This window comes from Phascolarctos cinereus, unplaced genomic scaffold, assembly GCF_003287225.1.
Source record: "Phascolarctos cinereus isolate Bilbo 61053 unplaced genomic scaffold, phaCin_HiC Scaffold_5;HRSCAF=322, whole genome shotgun sequence".
In the NCBI taxonomy this organism is placed as follows: domain Eukaryota; kingdom Metazoa; phylum Chordata; class Mammalia; order Diprotodontia; family Phascolarctidae; genus Phascolarctos; species Phascolarctos cinereus.
In genome coordinates, this window is record NW_027555958.1 from 278,598,238 (window position 1) to 278,618,693 (window position 20,456).

Consider the following 20,456-nt stretch of genomic DNA (forward strand, 5'->3'; position numbering starts at 1 on the left):
TCTTGATGGTTTCATCTGTTCCCATGGATTCAATTATCATGTTTTTGCAGATGGTTCCTAGATCTATATGCCCAGCCCTAAGATCTCTTCTGAGCTCTAACCCAACATCAGCATCTACATATTGGATATCTCAAATTGGATGTCCTATAGTGTTAAACTCAGCATGTCCAAAACAGAACTAATTATCTTTTCCCCCAAACCCTCCCTTTTCTCTGACTTTATTATTATATTAAAAGCACCACCATCCAGGCTCACAGGCATAGTGTCATCATTGATGTCTCATTTTTACTCATCCTATATATCTAATATATTATCAAATCTTGTTATGTTCACCTATGTCATGTATCTGCCTTTCTATAGCTTATATGGCCACACCCTTCTACAGGCTCTCACTACTTCTCACCTGAATTAATTGGAATAGATTTCTAATTGGTCACCCTGTATCAGATCTCTGCTCATTCCTCTGCCCATCCTCCATTAAGCTGCCAAAGTGATCTTGCTAAAGCACTGGTCTGACCAAGTCACCTGCCTAATCAATAAACTTCAATGTTTCCCTGTGACTTTGAGGATTAAATATAAAATCTTCTGTTGGGAATTTAAAGCCGTTTACAATGTACCTCCTTACCTTTGCAGTCTTTACAGTTTACTCCCCTGCAAAATCCAGCAACATTGTCCTACTTTCTGCTCCTCTCATATGATACTTCATTTCCTAATTCAGTGACTTTTCAATGGATATTTCTGATGCCTAAAATGATCTCCTTCTTTACTTCTGATTCCTAACTTTCCTGGCTTCCTTCAAAGCTCAAATCTACCGTCTCACCAACCATCTCCCCCCTGGTAGTCCTTTCCTATAAGATTATCTTCCATTTATATTGTTTATATGTAATATCCAGTTACAATAATTAGTTTCTTTTAAGACTGGGGTGGGGATGGGGAAGAATGCATAAAATCCACATGGCCATCTCTTCTGTTGCTTTAGGAAGTTTAGTTTGGCAAAAAGTTATAAATTCAATAAAAATTGCTCCAAGTTCTCAGTTAGGAACATTCTTAACATTTAGACAGAGCCTGGATTCTGCTTTAATTTCCAGTTGTAGGTCTCTCTAGTTAACCTCAGACTTCATTGTGGTTAAGGTAAATTTTTGGTTATTGGAAATGCATCTATAAAGCATTTGCAGGCTAGATCTTCTCCTCCAAGGTGCCTTATTTGTTATGTCCTTTAGATATAGTCTATGCAGCTGGCCCCATAAATGTGCTTTGACCTTCAGGGCCTAAAATTCTAGAGAATGGTGACAGAGAACCTTCCCACAGTGAGCTCATTCTCTTTCCTGGTTTTGGCTGCGATCTTATCTCATGCCCAACTGAAAGCCTCATTGACTTTTGAGTATCCTAACTGCAAAACTTCTCCAATTTCCATTTGCTATTTTACTGTTTGTTATTTTTAATGGTCTTCTTGGGAAGTTGTTATTTGTCTTTCTTTTTCGAAGAGGACCAATGATATCACAGGGTGGTACCTTGACTTGTTCATGAATTGGCTTAAAGTGAGGCAGTTACACAAAATTGACAGCCTCACTCTCTCTTCCAGAATCATCAAAGTCCAGTGACAAGACAAAAGCCAAGATGACTGGTGATAGCTTGGGATACATTGGATGATCTTGATGTCTTCAATGTCTGACCAACCTCTAAGCACTCCCTCCACCTTCATGGCTGTTGGAACAAATTGTTCTCATTCACCCATTCTTCTGAGAGGTCTTCATATGCTTGGGGTAGACATCCCCCTAACTCACCAATGAGTTTGAGGCCTGTTGGTTACCCTCAGCCCGGTTTAGCCCATCTGCCAACACAGTGTACTGGGATGTGGCCACTGCAGATGCTACAGCTTCTTGGAGCCACAGGTGAGAGTTAGATAAAAGACGGACACCAAAGGTTTATAAGAAGCCCTGAAAAGGGCTCAGCAAGCCCTCACACCATAAGGGAAGTTTTGCAGTTAGGATACACAAAAGCCAATGAGGCTTTCAGTTGGGCATGAGATAAGATCACAGCCAAAATAAAAGTCATTTTGAAGATAAAAGTGATAACACAGATTTATATAAAGTCCTTTAAAAATGGATGTATCATTTATGCGTACTTACAGTAAAGAAGCAAAGAGACCAAAGGTTACTATTTTTTTTCCCCTTGCAAAAGATGAATGAAATCATATACATGAAGGAGATCATAGATACTGCATAACCAATGACTGACAGGACCTGAAGTTGATAGAAATTGATATTAAACACAGATAAGACAAATTTTCTTCAGAAAAATATGTCAGCTTGTAAAGGTTTACAAAATAAAGTTGATATCAGGAACATTTTATATAATTTTCATTTATGTAATATTGAAAACTTATTTTATATTATTATTTTATTTCAATTATAGGCATTATTATCTTTTTTTCTATTTTATTTTTAAGACTTACCTCAGCAAACATGATTCTGGGGTTATGCCAAAAGTCTGGTAGTATTTTGGCGTTAAAAACATACATAAATGTAAGTGTTAAAAACAGAATCAAACAGTACAGGGGGACATCCACCAGGGCCTGCCCACACCAATATGCAGAAGGGTAGAGGCCTGAAATCCTTAGTTGGGATTGAGCTTTTATCTGATTTAAAAAAAGAAGAGGTACAAAGTGGTTTTGAAGTCTGAAGTTTTAATAAGTACAGTTACACAAAAATGTGCATTTATAATAATGTTCTAACAATGTTCAAAAAACCTGATAGATATCTTGTACTTCACCAAACACCAAACTTCTCAGGGAATAAGTAAGCATCTACTTAATACGTGGAACTCGGGATCTTGTTTTAAACAATTATACATTGGAACATGCATAAGAGAACTGAATTAGGTGTTGCTCATACAAACACTTATATAACATTTAAGAAGAAAACTGATGTATGTAAAAAGATCTATCCTCTCAGAATAAAATTAGTTGATGTTTAAATAGCTTTTTCTTACTTTGTAATCATAGATGCTGCTCATTGCAATGTAAGGAGAAATGCTGATGGCAACTGATAGCCAGAAAATATTGCTGTCCACAAAACCAAGCTGAATTTTCACATTATCCTAGAAGTATGAAGAATACTATTAGCTATAAGAAGTAAAACAGAAAATGATAAATATTGACAAAGTCAATTTTCCTGGGATGGACAATTTTTGAGGGAAAAGGTAGAAATGTAACACTGAATCTCCATAATAAAGTTAAGAGGGCTTTTATATTTAGGATGATATATATTTTTAACAGAAGAGTACTACCTTGAGTAGCAAGGAGCAATAGAAATTAATTCTCAGATTCATGTTCGAATGAGGGGATTATTTAACACCTCAGACCTGGATTATCACAGTAGCCTACTAGTTGTTCGGTCTGCCACAAGTCTTTCTCTATTCCAGTCCCTTTTCCATTCAGGTGTCAAATTAATCTTCCTAAATCACAGATCTGATCATGTCAGCTCTATGTCATCCCGTACTCAATAAACTCCAATGACTCCTTATCACCTCCAGGATGAAATATAAAAGCATCTGTTTGGCATTCAAAGCCCTTCAAACCTGTGCCCCCTCCACCTTTCCAGTCTTCTTATACTTTACTCCACCCTCCCTTCATCTTCTTATTCAGTGACACTGTCCTAGCTATTCCTAGAAAAGACGCTCCATCTTCTGAGTTTGCTCCTGAGTTGCTGCCTCTTCTCCACCATCTTGGCACTGCCCCAGAAAAATAAATAGTTAGAAATAAAGTCAGGAGGCCATTGCATCCAGCCCAAACCACTCTGGTTCAAGACTAGTGCACTGAAATAGGTGATTATCTACATTTGAGAGACTCCAAAGGTTTACCATAACAGTGTACCCTAAGCACATAAACCAAACAGATGAGGAAGATGATAATGATAATGATGATGACAGTAGTGGTGGTGGTGGTGGTGGGAACTGGTACCAAAAATCTTTCCTATATCAGGAGCAACAATGAGAGTGGCGTGGCATCAAACCTCAGCAGCTACCATGCTAAAAAAAAAAAATCCTCTCTAGTTAAGCTTTTCCAGCAGGAAACTGAGGGGAACATTTTACAGCAAATTTCTCTGATAAAGACCTCATTTCTCAAATATATAGAGAATTGAGTCAAATTTATAAAATATATGAATCATTCCACAATTGATAGATGGTTTTCAGAAGTCAAAACTATCTACAGTCACATAAAAATGCTCTAAATCATTGTTGATTAGAGAAATCCAAATTAAAACAATTCTAAAGTGTCACCTCACACCTATCAAATTGGTTAATACGACAAAAAAATAAAATGACAAATATTGGAGGGAAGAATAGGGAACTAATGCAATTTTGGTGAAGTTGTGAACTGATAGAACCATTCTGGAGAGCAATTTGGAACTATGCCCAAAGGGCTATCAAACTGTGCATACCCTTTAAATCCACAATACCTCTAGTAGCTCTATATCCCAAAGAGATCAAAAGAAAAGGAAAAGGACCCATATGTACAAAAATATTTCTAGCAGTTCTTTTTGTGGTGGCAAAGAATTGGAAATTGAGGGGATGCCCATCAATTGGGGAATGGCTGAACAACTTGTGCTATATGAATGTGATGGAATTATTATTGTGCTATAAGAAATGATGAGCAGGCAGGCTGCAGAAAAACCTGGAAAGACTTGAATGAACTGATCAGAATGAAATGAGCAGAACCAGGATATCACTGTACACAGTAACAGCAATATTGTAAATGATGATCAACTGTGAATGACTTAGCTACTCTGACCAATACAATGATCCAAGATAATTCTGAAGGACTTATGATGAAAATGCTGTCCACCTCTAGAGAAAGAACTGATGGAGTCTGAGTGCAGAATGAAGCATAAGTTTTTCACTTTCTTTATTTTCCTTTTTTTGTCCTTTGCAACATGGGTAACATAGAATTTTTTTTCATGATTTCACATGCATAATTGATATATTACTTGTCTTCTCAGTGGAGGGTGAAGTGAGTGGGAAGGAGGAAGAAAATTCAGAACTCAAAAATTTTAAAAATGAATGTTAAAATAAAAAAGTAATAAATGGTGGGAATAAGTTAGGCTTTTCCTATATCAGTTGCGCTTTGTCTCAATGGCTTCTATAAGTAGTCTAGAAGATGATAGTTAAGGTTTAATCTATTTCTCTCCTGCTGGAGACTCCAAAAATAGCTCTTTGCAGACACCCTCCCCATGAGCACAAGCTCATGGTAAAAGGGACCAAAAAAAAGTCCCTCTCCCAGATTCTATTCACTACTGTCATTAATCTCACTGGATATTTTTTTTTGGCAATACCCTGATTTTGTGTTTATAGAGAACAAATGAGATAGCATAGAAATTGAAAGGCTTAGAAACAAAGTGATAAGTATGAATACCATGTACTTTTGGTGTGGCTCCTTTCCCCCCTTTTCTTTCTACCCCATCCTCTCTAAGCTGTGCACAAACAGGGAATGGATCTCAGCATAGCAGTTTCACCTAATACACCCAATTAGTTCTCAGCAAAGGAAATTGCCTCTCAGCTCCCAACCATTCTTGACCAGCAGAAACTTAAAATCTTGGAGTTTGTGGTTTGGGAGGGAAGCAGTGGAGAGGGAGCAGTCTGCCTAGAAACAGAGCACATCCTGGAGTCATAACTAGCCCAGTTGCACTGAGCACAAAATGACTTCTCTTCTTCCTTCTCTCTCCTAGAACTCTCCCTCTCATAAAAATAATGATTTCAATGTCACCAAACTGGTGAATTCTGGGAAAGAGAGTTAATTCCCATGTTTCCATTTCTATGAACAAAGTTCCCAAACTGGCAGCCTGAGAATTGAAGGATTCCATCAACATACCAGAAATTCAAACATTAATCATGCCTAAAGCCATAAGTAGAAATTCTGACACCCAGCACAAATTTAGCCAAGGTTTTGATCACTAAGTATTTAGGTGACTTGACTTGAACATATAGCAAATAAGTGTCTGAGGCTGGATTTGAGCTCAGTTCTCCCTAATTCCAGGCCCAGCACTCTACCCACTGTAGCTTATAGCTAAAATTGCTATGGGAAAGGCAGTAGAAGGATCTGTCACTACAATGTAATACTCATCACAACTATTTGGTGCTGGATAAAAATATAGAAAAGTTGATCAGTGGAACAAATTAGATACATAAAACTCAGAAGCAATTAATCACACAGTAGTGTAGTGTTTGATAAAACCAAGGACACCAAGTATAAGCATAAAGACTCTCTATTTTAACAAAAAACACAGGGAAAACTGGAAAACAGACTGTCAGAAATTGGAGTTAGACTAAAATCATATCATATGCTACAATAAACTTCAAACTATTATATGACCAGATATTTAAGGCTATCTCAGAAATTTAAAAAGAGGAGAAGGACATAACTTTCACAACTATGAGTAGGGAAAAATTCTTGACAAAAAGATTGAAATGATCATGCAAGAAAGATAAAATGGATACTTTTAATTACGTAAAATTAAAAGCTTTGCACAAATAAAATCAAACAGTTGTAAATAAAAGGAAGAAAACCATCAACTAGTAAAAAATAAATCTTGTCATTAAATTTCTCTCCTAAAAGCCTAATATAAAAGATATTATGCATATATGTGTGTATACATACATATATTTATAGATACATATGTATATATACATATATATGTATATATACACATCGATTCAACTACACAAGAACGAGTGATCCCCAGTAGATAAGAAAGCTACCAATAATCATCTTCCCCCAAAAAAAGCACTCCCAATCACTAATGATAAGAGAAATGCTAATTAAACAACTATTGATTTCCACAGCACACCCATCACATTGGCAAAGACGTCCAGAAATGGAAAATAACAGTTGTTGCAGGGGTGACAACAGCACTTTGGAACTAGGCTCCAAAACTCACTTAACTGTATGTTAACTTTTTGGTAATCTGGTCTCCCTAAACAATCTTCATTTCTGAGTTGAGAGGATATGAAATTGGAAATGAAGTCATCATTAAAAGGTTAAATTATGTTCAAATATAATCCATTCAGTAATAAAGGAAAGAAGAAAAGTCTTTAGAAAGAGTTCTTTTAGGGGCAGCAAGGTGGCGCAGTGGATACAGCACCAACCCTGGATTCAGGAGGACCTGAGTTCAAATCTGGCCTCAGACACATAACACTTACCCTGGGCAAGTCACTTAACCCCATTGCCTAGCCAAAAAAAAAAAAAAAGAGTTCTTTTAAAAAAAAAAGTTAGTGTATAAATGTTTTGGTTCTTAAAGGGTTAAGCTTCTGTTAGCTGGAAAATTCTCTCCTACAATACTTCATTTCTTAGCAATTGTGGCTAAACAAGTTCTTACAATTATACTTACATAAGCAAATATGCTTCTCTCAGTTTGAATCTGCTCCGAGGAATTAAACATTTTAAGTAGTCCATTACTAATGATGTCCACAAGCACAGGAAAGCAATTCAGTCTCTTGGTGTTACATGCAATTGAAAACTCATAATCCTTAGGGAAAGTAAATGAAAGGTCAATATCACTGGAAAGAAAATGCAATCAATTAGTTACATAAAAATAGTGGTGTTTTTTTTCATTCTTCACTTGAGTGAAAAATCACGTTCAGATCAAGTCTAGAATGTTAAGTAAATTCTATAATTAGTATCTGGGATAGGTTTAATAAATTAGCAGTTTATAACAGTATATTTAACTAATGCTGATTATTGATGTATGGATAATTTGTGCCTGTGATTACAGACATAAAGTACGTCATAAAAGTCAAAAGATGAAGAATGCTTATCATCAAAAGTATGCCACGCATTGTGATGACCACTTGTCAGGTATATTAAAGCCAGTATCAGTTTGCCATTTCCTTATTCAGCTCATTTTACAGATGAGAAAGCTGAGGCAAATGGGTTTAAATTAAGTGACTTACCCAGGTTCACACAGCTAGGCAAGTATCTGAGGTCACATTTGAACTCAAGAAGAGTTTTCCTGACTTCAAGCCCAGCACTTTATCCGCTGTGCCACCTAGCTGCCCAGCTTATGAAGGTCAGCTTATGAAGGGCTTCAAATGAATTTTTATTGACCTCTAATATAATAAGGAGATATTGGAGTTTTATTTTGTTTTTTTTTTTTCAATTTGAAGGTGGTGGAAGGGTGAGTTGATAAGGGCAGCCCTGTGCTTTAGAAAATCACTTTGGCAATAGAGCGGAGAAGGGACTGAAATGTACACAGATTTCAGGCAAGGAGACTAACTAGGAGACAAATGACAGTTCAAGCAAGATGTGATAAGGGCATGTACTAGAGTGGTGGGTGCATGAAAGGAGAAGAGGCTAGATGTGAAAAATGTTGTGAAGGTAGAAACAATATCTGACAACAGATTTGTGGGGCTAGTGCAAGTGAGGCATTGAGAATGATACTATGTTTTGTGAGCCTGGGTGACTGGAGGATGGTGATGTGTTCAACAGTAACAGGAATATTAAGAAAGGGAAGGTTTGGGGAAACTGATGAGTTCTCATATGGACTTGTTGAGTTTGAGATGCTTATCATATATTCAATTCATGATGTCTGAGAGGCCACAACCTCTGTGAGTAGAAAATAGGAGCTGCCCCACTGGGTACCCAAATTGAACTGGCCAGTTGGGCCACATGGCTGTTTCCTTCTTTCTTTCTTTCCTTCTTTCTTTCTTTCTTTCTTTCTTTCTTTCTTTCTTTCTTTCTCTCTTTTTTCTTCTTTCTTTTCTTTCTTTCTTTCTTTCTTTCTTTCTCTCTCTCTTCCTTCCTTCCTTCTTTCCTTCCTTCCTTCTTTCTCTCTTTCTTTCCTTTCTTTCTCTCTCTTTCTCTTTCTGTCTTTCTGTCTTTCTCTCTTATTTCTTCCTTCCTTCTTCCTTCTTTCTTTCTTTCTCTCTCTCTTCTTCCTTCCTTCTTTCCTTCCTTCCTTATTTCCTCTCTCTCTTTCCTTTTTTCTTTCTCTCTCTTTCTTCCTTTCTGTCTTTCTCTCTCTCTATTTCTTCCCTCCTTCTTTCTTTCTTTCTTTCTTTCTTTCTTTCTTTCTTTCTTTCTTTCTTTCTTCTTTCCTTTTCTTTCTTTCCTTCTTTCTTTCTTTCTTTCTTCTTCTTTCTTTCTTTCTTCTTTCTTTCTTTCTTCTTTCTCTTTCCTTCTTTCTTTCTTTCTTTCTTTCTTTCTTTCTTCTTTCTTTCTTTCTTTCTTTCTTTCTTTCTTTCTTTCTTTCTTTCTTTCTTTCTTTCTTTCTTTCTTTCTTTCTTTCTTTTCCCTCTGTCCACATAGGGTATCATACCCTTATGGATGCTCTGCCCACAGAAATGTAAATTTGATTCCTGAAACCTTTTTTTTTCTCTTAAGGACAGCACCTTATCAAATCACTCTGGCTCTCAATTATTGGCCAACAGTAGGTCCCAGGACAATCCCCACTTGGTCATTGTTTGGGTTCTTACTGGCTCAAGTGAATGTAAATAGTAATTGTTTGTGTTTTGGACAAAAACCCCGAGGGACTTTCTCTTTAAGACTGATTTTTTTTTTTCACTAAGAAGCCATTCTCTGCCTCATTTCTTACCTAGCCTTAATCACTGACTGGACATTGCCTCAGACAGACTGAGACCTGTTAAAGACCTTAGCCAAAGTCTCCCACAGCATCCTGGGCTATCTCTAGTCATCTTGATCTATATCTAGACAATATCCCCAGTAACTTTGTATAGCCCTCCCAAATTTAATCCAATTCACTTGAATATCAAGGCATCATCTCCCTGATCTCATGGTCCTCTTCTAGAATGAAGGACAAACAACAACCTCTGTGAGTAGAAAATAGGAGGAAGGGGAATTAAGGGGAAATAGAGGAAGTTTTATATCTCTAAATGTTTACATGAATAAAATGGAGAAAGAAGAGATCAATGAATTGGGCATACAACTAAAAAAGCTATAAAAAGAACGAATTAAAAATCCCCAATTAAATACCAAATTAGAAATTCTGAAAGCCAAAGGAGAGATTAATAAAATTGAAATTAAGAAAACTATTGAACTAATAAATAAAACTAAGAACTAGTTTTATGAAAAAAAAACAATAAAATAGATAACCAGCATCAAAAATGAAAAGGGTGAATTTGCCACCAATGCTGAAGAAATCAAAACAATAATTAGGAGCTATTTTGCCCAACTGTATGCCAATAAATTTGACAATCTTAGTGAAATGGATGAATATTTACAAAAATATAAATTGCCCAGATTAACAGAAGAAGAAATAAAATACTTAACCCCATTTCAGAAAAAGAAATTGAACAAGCCATCAATGAACTCCCTAAGAAAAAATCTCCAGGGCCACATGGATTTACAAGTGAATTCTATCAAACATTTAAAGAAAAATTAATTCCAATACTATATAAACTATTTGATAAAATAGGCGGAGTCCTATCAAATTCTTTTTATGACACAAATACGGTGCTGATACCCAAACTGGGAAGAGCCAAAACAGAGAAAGAAAATTATAGACCAATTCCCCTAATAAATATAGACGCAAAAAGTTTTAAATCAAATATTAGCAAAGAGATTATAACAACTTAACTCAAGGATAATACACTATGACCAGGTAGGATTTATACCAGGAAAGCAGGGCTGGTTCAATATTAGGAAAACTATCAGTACAACTGACCATATCAACAATATAACTAACAGAAATCATAGCATTATCTCAATAGATGCAGAAAAAGCATTTGACAAAATACAACACCCATTTCTATTTAAAAACACTAGAGAGCATAGGAACAAATGGAGTCTTCCTTAAAATGATAGGTAGCATCTATCTAAAACCATCAGCAAGCATTATATTTAATGGGGATAAGCTAGAAGCATTTCCAATAAGATTGGAGGTAAAACAAGAATGTCCATTATCAGCACTATTATTCAATTATTGTACTAGAAATGTTAGCTTTAGTAATAAGAGAAGAAAAAGAAATTGAAGGAATTAGAATAGGCAAAGAAGAAACAAAGCTATCACTCTTTGCAGATGATATGATGGTATATCTAGAGAATCTTAGAGAATCAAGCAAAAAATTATTTGAAATAATAAACAAATGTAGCAAAGTTGCAGGATATAAAATAAACCCACATAAATCATCGACATTTATATATACTACTAACAAAGCCCAACAGCAAGAGATAGAAAGAGAAATTAAATTTAAAATTCCTGTAGACACTATAAAATATTTAGGAGTCTACCTGCCAAAACACAATCAGGAACTATATGAACACAATTACAAAACACTTTTCATACAAATAAAGTCAGATCTAAATAATTGGAAAAATATCAGTTGCTCATGGGTAGGCTGAGCTAATGTAATAAAAATGACAATTCTACCTAAATTAATTTACTTTTCAGAGCCATACCAATCAAAGTACCAAAGAAATTATTTCATAGAGTTAGAAAAAAACAATAACAAAATTCATCTCAAAGAACAAAAGTCCAGAATATTAAGGGAATTAATGAAAAAAAAATGCAAGGGAAGGTGGCCTAGCTGTACCAGATCTTAAATACGATTATAAAGCAGCAATTATCAGAACTACTTGGTACTGGCTAAGAAATAGAGTGGTGGATCAGTGGAATAGGTTAGGTATGCAAGACGCAACAGTCAATGACTATGCTGATCTATTATTTGATAAATCCAAAGACCCCAGCTTCTGGGATAAGAAATTGCTATTTAATAAAAACTGTTGGGAAACTGGAAAATAGTTGAGCAGAAACTGGGTATAGACCAACATCTTACATGCTATACCAAGACAAAGTCCAAATGGGTACACGATTTAGATATAGAGACTGATACTATAAGCAAACTAGGAGAGCAAAGAATAGTTTACCTTTCAGATCTATGGAGAAGGGAAGAATTTATGACCAAACAAGAGACAGAGAACATTATGAAATGCAAAATGGGTCATTTTGATTACATTAAATTGAAAAGTTTTTGCAAAAACAAAGCCAATGCAAGCAAGATTAGGAGGAAAGCAGAAAACTGGGAATTTTTATAACCATTGTTTCTTATAAAAGCCTAATTTCTAAAATATATAGAGAACTGAGTCAAATTTGTAAGAATAAAAGTCATTCCCCAATTGATATGAACAGGATCAAAGGATACGAACAGGCAGTTTTCAGAAGAAGAAACTAAAACTATCTATGGTCATATGAAAAAATGTTCTAAATCACTATTGATCAGAGAAATGCAAATCAAAACCACTCTGAAGTACCACATCACACCTATCAGATTAGCTAACATGACAAAACAGAACAATGACAAATGTTGTAGAAGACGTGGGAAAATTGGAACACTAGTGCTTTGTTGGTGGAGTTGTGAACTGATCCAACCATTCTGGAGAGCAACTTGGAACTATGTCCAAAAGACTATAAAATTGCGCATACCTTTTGACCTGGCAATAGCACTTCTAGGTCTGTATCGCAAAGATATCATAAAAATGGGAAAAGGACCCACATGTACAAAAAAATTTAGAGTAGCTCTTTTTGTGATGGCAAAGAATTGGAAATTGAGAGGATGCCCATCAATTGGGGAAGGGTTGAACAGCTTGTGGCATATGAATGTAATGGAATACTATTGTGCTATAAGAAATGATGAGCAGGCAGACTTCAAAAAAACCTGGAAAGACTTACGTGAACTGATACATAGTGAAATAAACAGAACCAGGAGGACATTGTACACAGTAATAGCCACACTGTGCGATGACTAATTTTGATAGACTTGGCTCTTCACAGCAATGGAAGAATCTAAGATGACTCCAAAAGACTCATAATGGAAAATGATAACCACATTCAGAGAAAGAATTATGGAGTCTGAATGCAGATGGAAGCATACTATTTGCTCTCCTTTTCCTTTGTTGTCTTGTTTTATTGCTTCATTCTCATGGTTCCTCCCATCAGCTCTAATTGTTTTTTACATCATGACTAGTGGGAAAATATGCTGAATATGAATATATAAGTAGAGCCTATATCAGATGCACACCGTCTGGGGAGGGATGAGGGGAGGAAAGGGAAGGGTAGAAAATTTGAAACTCAAAATCTTATGGAAGTGAATGTTGAAAACTGAAAGTAAATTAATTAATTATTAAAAAAAAAAAGAAATAAAGAAAGAAAATAGGAGCTGCCCTCCTGGGGACCCAACTGGAACTGGCCTTTCTTTCTTTCTTCCTTTCTTCCTTCCTTCCTTCTTTCTTTCTTTCTTTCTTTCTTTCTTTCTTTCTTTCTTTCTTTCTTTCTTCTTCTTTCTTCCTTTCTTCCTTCCTTTCTTTCTTTCTTTCTTTTTTCTTTCTTTCTTTCTTTCCTTCTTCCTTCCTTCCTTCCTTCCTTCCTTCATTGCTTCCTTCCTTCTTCTTCTTTCTTCTTTCTTTCTTCTTCTTCTTCTTTCTTTCTTTCTTTCTTCTTTCTTTCTCTTTCTTTCTTTCTTTCTCTCTTTCCTTCCTTCTTCCCATTCCCTCTTTCCATATAGGGTGTCATACCCTTACCTGTGTGTGCTCTGCCCAAAGGAATGTAAATTTTGATTCATTAAATATTTTTTTTCCCTTAAGAACCTCACCTTAAAGTCAAATTATTGTAATGCCAGACTAGAGCTCAAGAGATAATAGGACTGGATATTTAGATCTGGTAATCTTCTTCATAGCAATGATAATTAAATCTATGGGAGCCCCTGAGATCACTAAGTGTGATAGCATAGAGGAAAAAGAGGGAAAAACCTCAGGACAGAGCTGTGGGAGACACTTATAGTTAAGTAGGTGTGACCTAGATAAAGATCAGGAAAAAAGACTAAAGTATAGGTCTACATCTCATTTGTGTAGACTCTACTTATTCCTGCAGTCCCACCCCAGCTTTTTATCACTGAGTCAGAAATAGTCAGAAATAAATCCTCCATCCATTATTTTTTTTCTCATGTGGATAGTAAGGCTGAACTCTTGAGTGCTTATGAATCTAATTTGTACAATGTTCTAGAAATTGATGCAATCACCACATCATCTAATAATAGGAGTAACTAGAAACTCCTGTTATTAATAGGAATTTAGTCTTCTATTTGGACTTTGCCCTAGACTGTACCAATGGTAAATATCTTCCTCAACTATATGATTTATGGCTCACTCGATATTACTAATGAACTCAAACAAAATTCTGTTGTTACTTCTTTCAAGGAATCTTGTATGATTTTGACATACTTTTGAGAGATCCTTTATTGGAAGAGAGTTTTATATTGATATTTTGCTCTACTAAATTAATTGCTTCTTAAAATAAACTTTCAAAAGATAAGCATAGTGATATTTTATGTCTCCTATACTTTTTAGTCAATTATATGTCTGTAAAGATTTGCTCAACTGGAGATACCATTTTGCAAAATCCTGCTTGTTCTGTCATCAAATATATCCTCAATATGAACATGATAAAATTTTGGCATGAATTATATGGATCAGTAATTATTAAAATGTTTTTGATCACCTGTGTGTGTATATATGTGTGTGACAATAGGGAAAGTGCTAGATTTTTCTCAAAAAATAGTAATTCCCTTTCTTTTAGATATTTTGGGAACTGATCCTCTCAAGGCTCTCAAAACTGTGTCGCTACCATCACAGATTTCTACTGATTGAATCTAGTCTAGACTAGCTGCTCATCTCATCTTTGTTTGCTTCAGTGTCATTTTTTTTCACAGCCTTAAACAACACTTCTAGAACAGACAATAAAATCCAAATTTCATTGTTTTACTCTCCTTGATAGTGAAAAAAAATTTGTTTAAAAAAAATCTCTCCAGATATTTTTCATTTCTCCTTTTCTTTCTCTTTCCAAATCTATAATTATATATCCTCAATATTATTGCTTAATTGGTTGACTTATCAAGCTCTCTTGAAATTTGATTTTCACCTCTGCTGTTTTTCACAGGAGGAAATAGGTCTCAGAATCTTCAATTATTCTTTTCCATAAAAACCTAAAAATGAGTTTATATTCTAAACCAGTATGGTCCTACTGCCTGCCATAGTTCTCTGCTGGACAAATATGTGTCTGCAGAATAAATATGTGCTGCCTGAGCTGTTTTCTAGAGTATTTTGGTTTTGTCACTATGCCACTTGATTTATACTGAATAAACTTCCATATGAAATTATTACAATACACATCAATGTATTTTCTGTTCACTTTCCATGGACAGGAGGGGAGAGTCTTCAATTACTACCTTGAATGAGATATGTTGGAAGTAGCTTAATTATATACCAGATGTGTGTGTGTGTGTGTGTGAACGCACACGCATAGTCTCTTTTATTTTAGCTTTGTATTAATTTTGACAATTGTAACAAGTTTGTTGTCTGCCTCTAGAAAGATGATTGAGTTAAGATTGACTGAGTAATGGATCTGTGAATTGGTTCAACCATTCTGGAAAGCAACTTGGGACTATTTCTGAAAAGCTGTTAAACTTTGAGCTTTTGACTCAGCCCTAAGAGGTCAAAGAAAGAAGAAAAAGACCTATGGGCATAAAAATATTTATGGAAGATTTTTTGTAGCAGCCTCATCTAGGTAAATGACTAAACAAATTATGGTATTAAGTAATATAATTACTATGGTGCCTTTAAGAAACGATATAATAGGCAGTTTCAGAAGAAACTGGAAAGAACTCCACAAATTGATGCAGAGTTAAGTGAGTCCAAAAATTTATACACTGAGAACAATATTCAAAGAAAAAAAGAAAAACAACTTTGGGGATCACAGTTACCATACACAATCCAGAGGTCAAGCCATAGTCGTAAACTCCCAAAGCAGACATACAAACCCTTTAGAAACCCCTTCCCCAGGTCATTCCAATAGTGAATGATGCCTATACCCAAGATATAGCAACTGTATGTTCCTTTAGGAACTGACCACCCCTTGATCCTGCCCTCTACCTAATTAGCATACTTGACATACAATTCACTGTATCTTTGCTGCATAAGCTTTAGCATCACTCCTGTTAGGTTGCGAGTTACCTGCTTTGTAGTGAGTGTTACAATAAATTTTTTGCCACTTGACTGGAAGACTGCTTGAGTCCTTGAATTCTTTCCAGACAACTCTGCCCTGAACCTCAATAGTTTTGGGGTCCATGTACCCATAAAAATCGCATCAATGCCATTTTCAGTATGCCTGAGAACATAAACTATTGGGGTGGAAGAGGAACTCTGTATTGACAAAAACTATAAGGAAAACTGAAAAAAATAAAAGTTTGGAAGTAATTTGGGTTTAGACCAATACCTTACACCAGATAGCACAATAATCTCATAATATGCACTTAGATTATTAAGTGCAGGAGAGAGAGAATCAAATTAGATACCTTTTACAGTTATGGCTAAGGGTAGTGCTCTTAACTGAACAAGGAAGAGTGATCACAAAATATGAAATGGATATTTCTGACTAGATCAAATTGAAAACATTTTGCATTTACCAAATCAATACATGTACAATAAGAAAAAAAATAGTGAGTTGAAAGGGAAGGAGGGCAGAATCTTTGTATCAAATATCTCTTATAAAGGTAAAGCCAAAGTACATAGGAAATTGAATCAAATGTAAAAAACAAAGAGTTATTCTCCAATTAATGAGAAGTCAAAGGGTATGAACAAACAATTCTGAAAAGAATTGCAAACTTTTGATATGCCAGTTTGTTCCAAATTGTTAATTGGAAAAAAATTAATTTAATTAAATTTAATCTGATCATTAACCAGAGTAATGCAAATTGAAATAACTGTAAGAATGGAAAACATTTTTTTAAAATGGAGGAACTACAGAAAGACAGGATATCCATGGAGTTATGACTAGTGCAAATATTTTGTAACGCCATTTGAAATTATGCTAAGAAAGTAACTAAAATGTTCATATATTTCAACCCAAAAATTTCATTGGCATATCTTCATAGGAAGTAAAAGGTCAAAAAAATTCCCATGTGTACTAAAATTTACACAGCAGCACCTTTTGTGATAGCAAAGAGCTAGAAGCAAAGATCTTTTTTAATGTAGAATATGAATATAATGGAATGCCACTGTATTGTAAGAAAAGATGTATATCAAGAATTCAGATAAACATGGGAAAATTTACATGAACTGATGCAAAATGGAAAACAACACACAACTATAACAATATAAGTGGAAATAGTAATAACAAACAAAAAACCTAGCATTCCCAGAGAAGAGATAAGAAAATTGATCTCTGCCTTTTCAGAAATTGGTGACTATGGATGGAGTAACAATATCAGAATCCATTGAAGTATTGGTTAGTTTTGCTGAACTGACTCTTTTTCTTTTTCATTTTTTTCCTTTCTTTTAAATATTTTGCTATAAAGAGTGGCAACAAATTGGACAGAGGGTTAAAAAAAATCTGACCTTATCCTCTAGCTATAAAGAATAATTAGCTAAAATAAGACCAAATAGTTCAGTTCCTCAGAGAGGGTATTTGAAGCTTCCTCTTCAGTGGCATACTAGTTTCCTGTGGTCTGTCTCTGTCTCCCCTTCCCCACCTCTCAACTGAGAGTTCTGTTTACCCCCTCTGGGTAACATTGACTCATTGACAGCTAGTAAACTGGAGACTGACATACCTTTTTACCTGATACAATGATGGCCCCATTGTACGATGGATCATCTGTGCCATTTTTGTTTCCAAAATCCCATACTTCCAGAACTAGGTTCTGGTGCTTCAAAGAATCTATAAAATCTTCAATGTTTGACCCTAATAAATTATAAACAAAGAGAAGTCATCATGAGAATGTGAAAATAAAAATGTGAAAATTTTATCATTATACCCACCTCATATTCTATTATGCTTTATCAGATGTTTTATATTTATGGCAACAAGAATGACATTGAAGAATGAAAGAGGCTCTTTACAACTGTAAGGACCAGGCTAGTTTGTTTAATGTATTTGTGCCCCCTAAACTTTGCTTGTGCAAATAACTCAGTGAATATTAATATGGCAAACATTGTAGAAGTGAAACATGATTTTTTCCTACATAAATGCATCTAGAACCCTCTGATTTAGGACATTTGGATACTGAGTGTGAAAACCCTCTCATGACCTAGATTTTGAGTGATGAAACTCAATTTTAGATGATTCTTCAGCAAGGATTTTTTTTCTTTTTCTTTTTAAATCATCTCTACCATCTGCTTACAATTAGTTGCAAGGATAACTGATTTGTCAAAATGTCTTTCCTAAACAAATCTCCCTTAGAATTATAATTTCACATAATTTAATTTATCTTATTGTGTTTTATAGTCTTTCAGCCTTCCTTCTTCCACAAGCTCATTCCCTAAAAACAAACAAACAAAACTAATACAGTGTGTGTGTGTGTGTGTGTGTGTGTATGTGTGTGTGTAGGGTTTTATGATAGTTTTATATATATATATACACACACACACTACACACACACACACACACACACATGCACTTAAATCTATAATATATAGAAAGTATTAGTATGTATATATGTGTATAGACCTTTCCTAAGTTTCTGAGCACACTTATAACATGCTTGGTACATGCTTTCAACAAAAAAAAATAAATAAAATTAAGGCTAAATTTTAGCCCGATTTCTTTACCTGTGTTATTGATAATCAATAGGCTGGTGAGTGGACTTTGTGGATATTGTCCAGGAGAGAGGAAATACGTTTTAGGTGAAAGTCCCCAAGAAGTTTCTTGACGAAGTATTTTATAAATTAGCACATCTAAAAGGTAAGGTATTGAAGCCAATCCAAACAGCAGTAATCTAAATAGGAAAATAAGTAACAAGGGGGCACATAGGCAGGGGTTTTTTCTTCTTTATAGAAAAAAAATGTGTATTATATCAATCTTGCTATATGCAGGTACGTCATAGCATCTTCCCCTACTTCCATTAGATTATTAAATGCATACAAATTTTCCTACGACATGTGAAAGGAGAGAAGTATAGCTTCCTTGGCTTACTCATTCACAATATAAGGCTAAATCAAAATTTGAATATGTATTCAAAGAGGAGAAGGAAGAACCATGGAATGGTGCAAAATAACTTAGATTTGTAGGCAGACAACCTAGGTTCACATCTTGACTACACTATTTATTGACTATATGGCCATAAGCAAATCATTCAACTTCCCTATGACTATGTTTACCTAAGTCTAAAATAAGAGTTGGACTAGATGGTCTCTAAGGGCCCTTCCGGCTCTAAATCTATATTCCTTTCAAATCTTCATATTCAAAACATACAAATGTAAGAAAAATTACCAGTTCATATTTATTAGGCCCAATGGGCAAGAGAGGCTTACAAAGCTGTCAGCTTCCAGGCGTTCTGCAGCAAAAATGACTTTTCACTGCTTCTCTTACTCTTTAGAGAATCCAGTCACCTCCTGATGAATTTTTGCTTTTTTCTGTATTGTCATACAACTAATTGACTACGTAGGGAGAGATGTCTTATCACAGTGAACAGAGCTTTGAAATTGGAGTTAGAGAGACCTGAATTCTGATACTTACTGTACAATCTTAAGCAAGTCACTAAATGCTAATTGTTGTTGTTATTATTAGTCATTAATTGGCTTATCCCTCTTGGTATTTCTCATTCATGGCTTCTTCCCACACTTTTGCAAAGGTGAGGAGCCAACAAGGCTATTTTAAGGGTACAGGACAAGGAAATGCTCGTGAGCATTCATAATGGTACCCAAACACATTTCAGAGGTTTTTGTTTCTTTTTTACCTTTACCACAAAAGCAGCCAATTTTTTTTTCTTACATATAGCACTCAGAGCTCCCTTCATACATAGTCTCCTGTCCCAGGTTTGACTCATGGTACGGGTGAATATTACACCAGAAAAATAGCTCATAAGCCTCCACTGATAATTACCTCTATTGTGAATCTGGCTTCTATGGGAGAAGATTGTATGAGAAGGATTGAGAGAAGAGTAAAGGATTTGAGACAGATAAAAAGGAAGAAATTGTGTGCATGATTGAGAGAAGTTTGGACTAGTGAAGAAGGCAAGGCATTTAATTTCAGAGCAAAATTTTGGGGAAGATGGAGGAAAACTTGCAAGAGAATAATCTTTATGTTCAGATAAAGGCACAGAAACTTTAGGGTTCTCTCTAAGAAGATTGAATAAAGGGAAGGATCTAGGAAAACTAAGGAGGATAGAAAATGATTAAGGCATATTAAGAAGGATCAAGGAGGACTTGAAGAGGAAAACAAGGAGAAAAGAAGTTAGCTGGCAAGAGTAGGCAAGGCAGAAAGAAAAACTTAAGTTGAACAATTAGAGAGGTAAGCAAATGGTTGGAATGAAATGGTGGGTGAAAACAGATGTAAAAGATAGAAAAGGGTGTTTTCAAGTTACTAAGTGGAGTTAACTGGCTTTTGGCAGCGAGGTGGCACAGTGTATAGAGTGCCAGTTAGAAAGACTCCTCTTCGTGAGCTCCAATGTGGCCTCAG

The 20,456-nt window shown here is 35.2% G+C and overlaps 1 protein-coding gene across 1 annotated transcript in view; it reads right to left on the reverse strand.

Moving 5' to 3' along the window:
- The window catches only part of LOC110219296 (ATP-binding cassette sub-family A member 10-like), a 149,849-nt gene that overhangs the window by 81,497 nt on the left and 47,896 nt on the right, over positions 1 to 20,456 (reverse strand). The window contains 6 exon segments of the mRNA XM_078155886.1: positions 2,130 to 2,243; positions 2,456 to 2,638; positions 2,992 to 3,099; positions 7,386 to 7,523; positions 17,611 to 17,741; positions 18,608 to 18,774. Of these exon segments, the coding sequence (XP_078012012.1) occupies positions 2,130 to 2,243; positions 2,456 to 2,638; positions 2,992 to 3,099; positions 7,386 to 7,523; positions 17,611 to 17,741; positions 18,608 to 18,774 (841 nt within the window).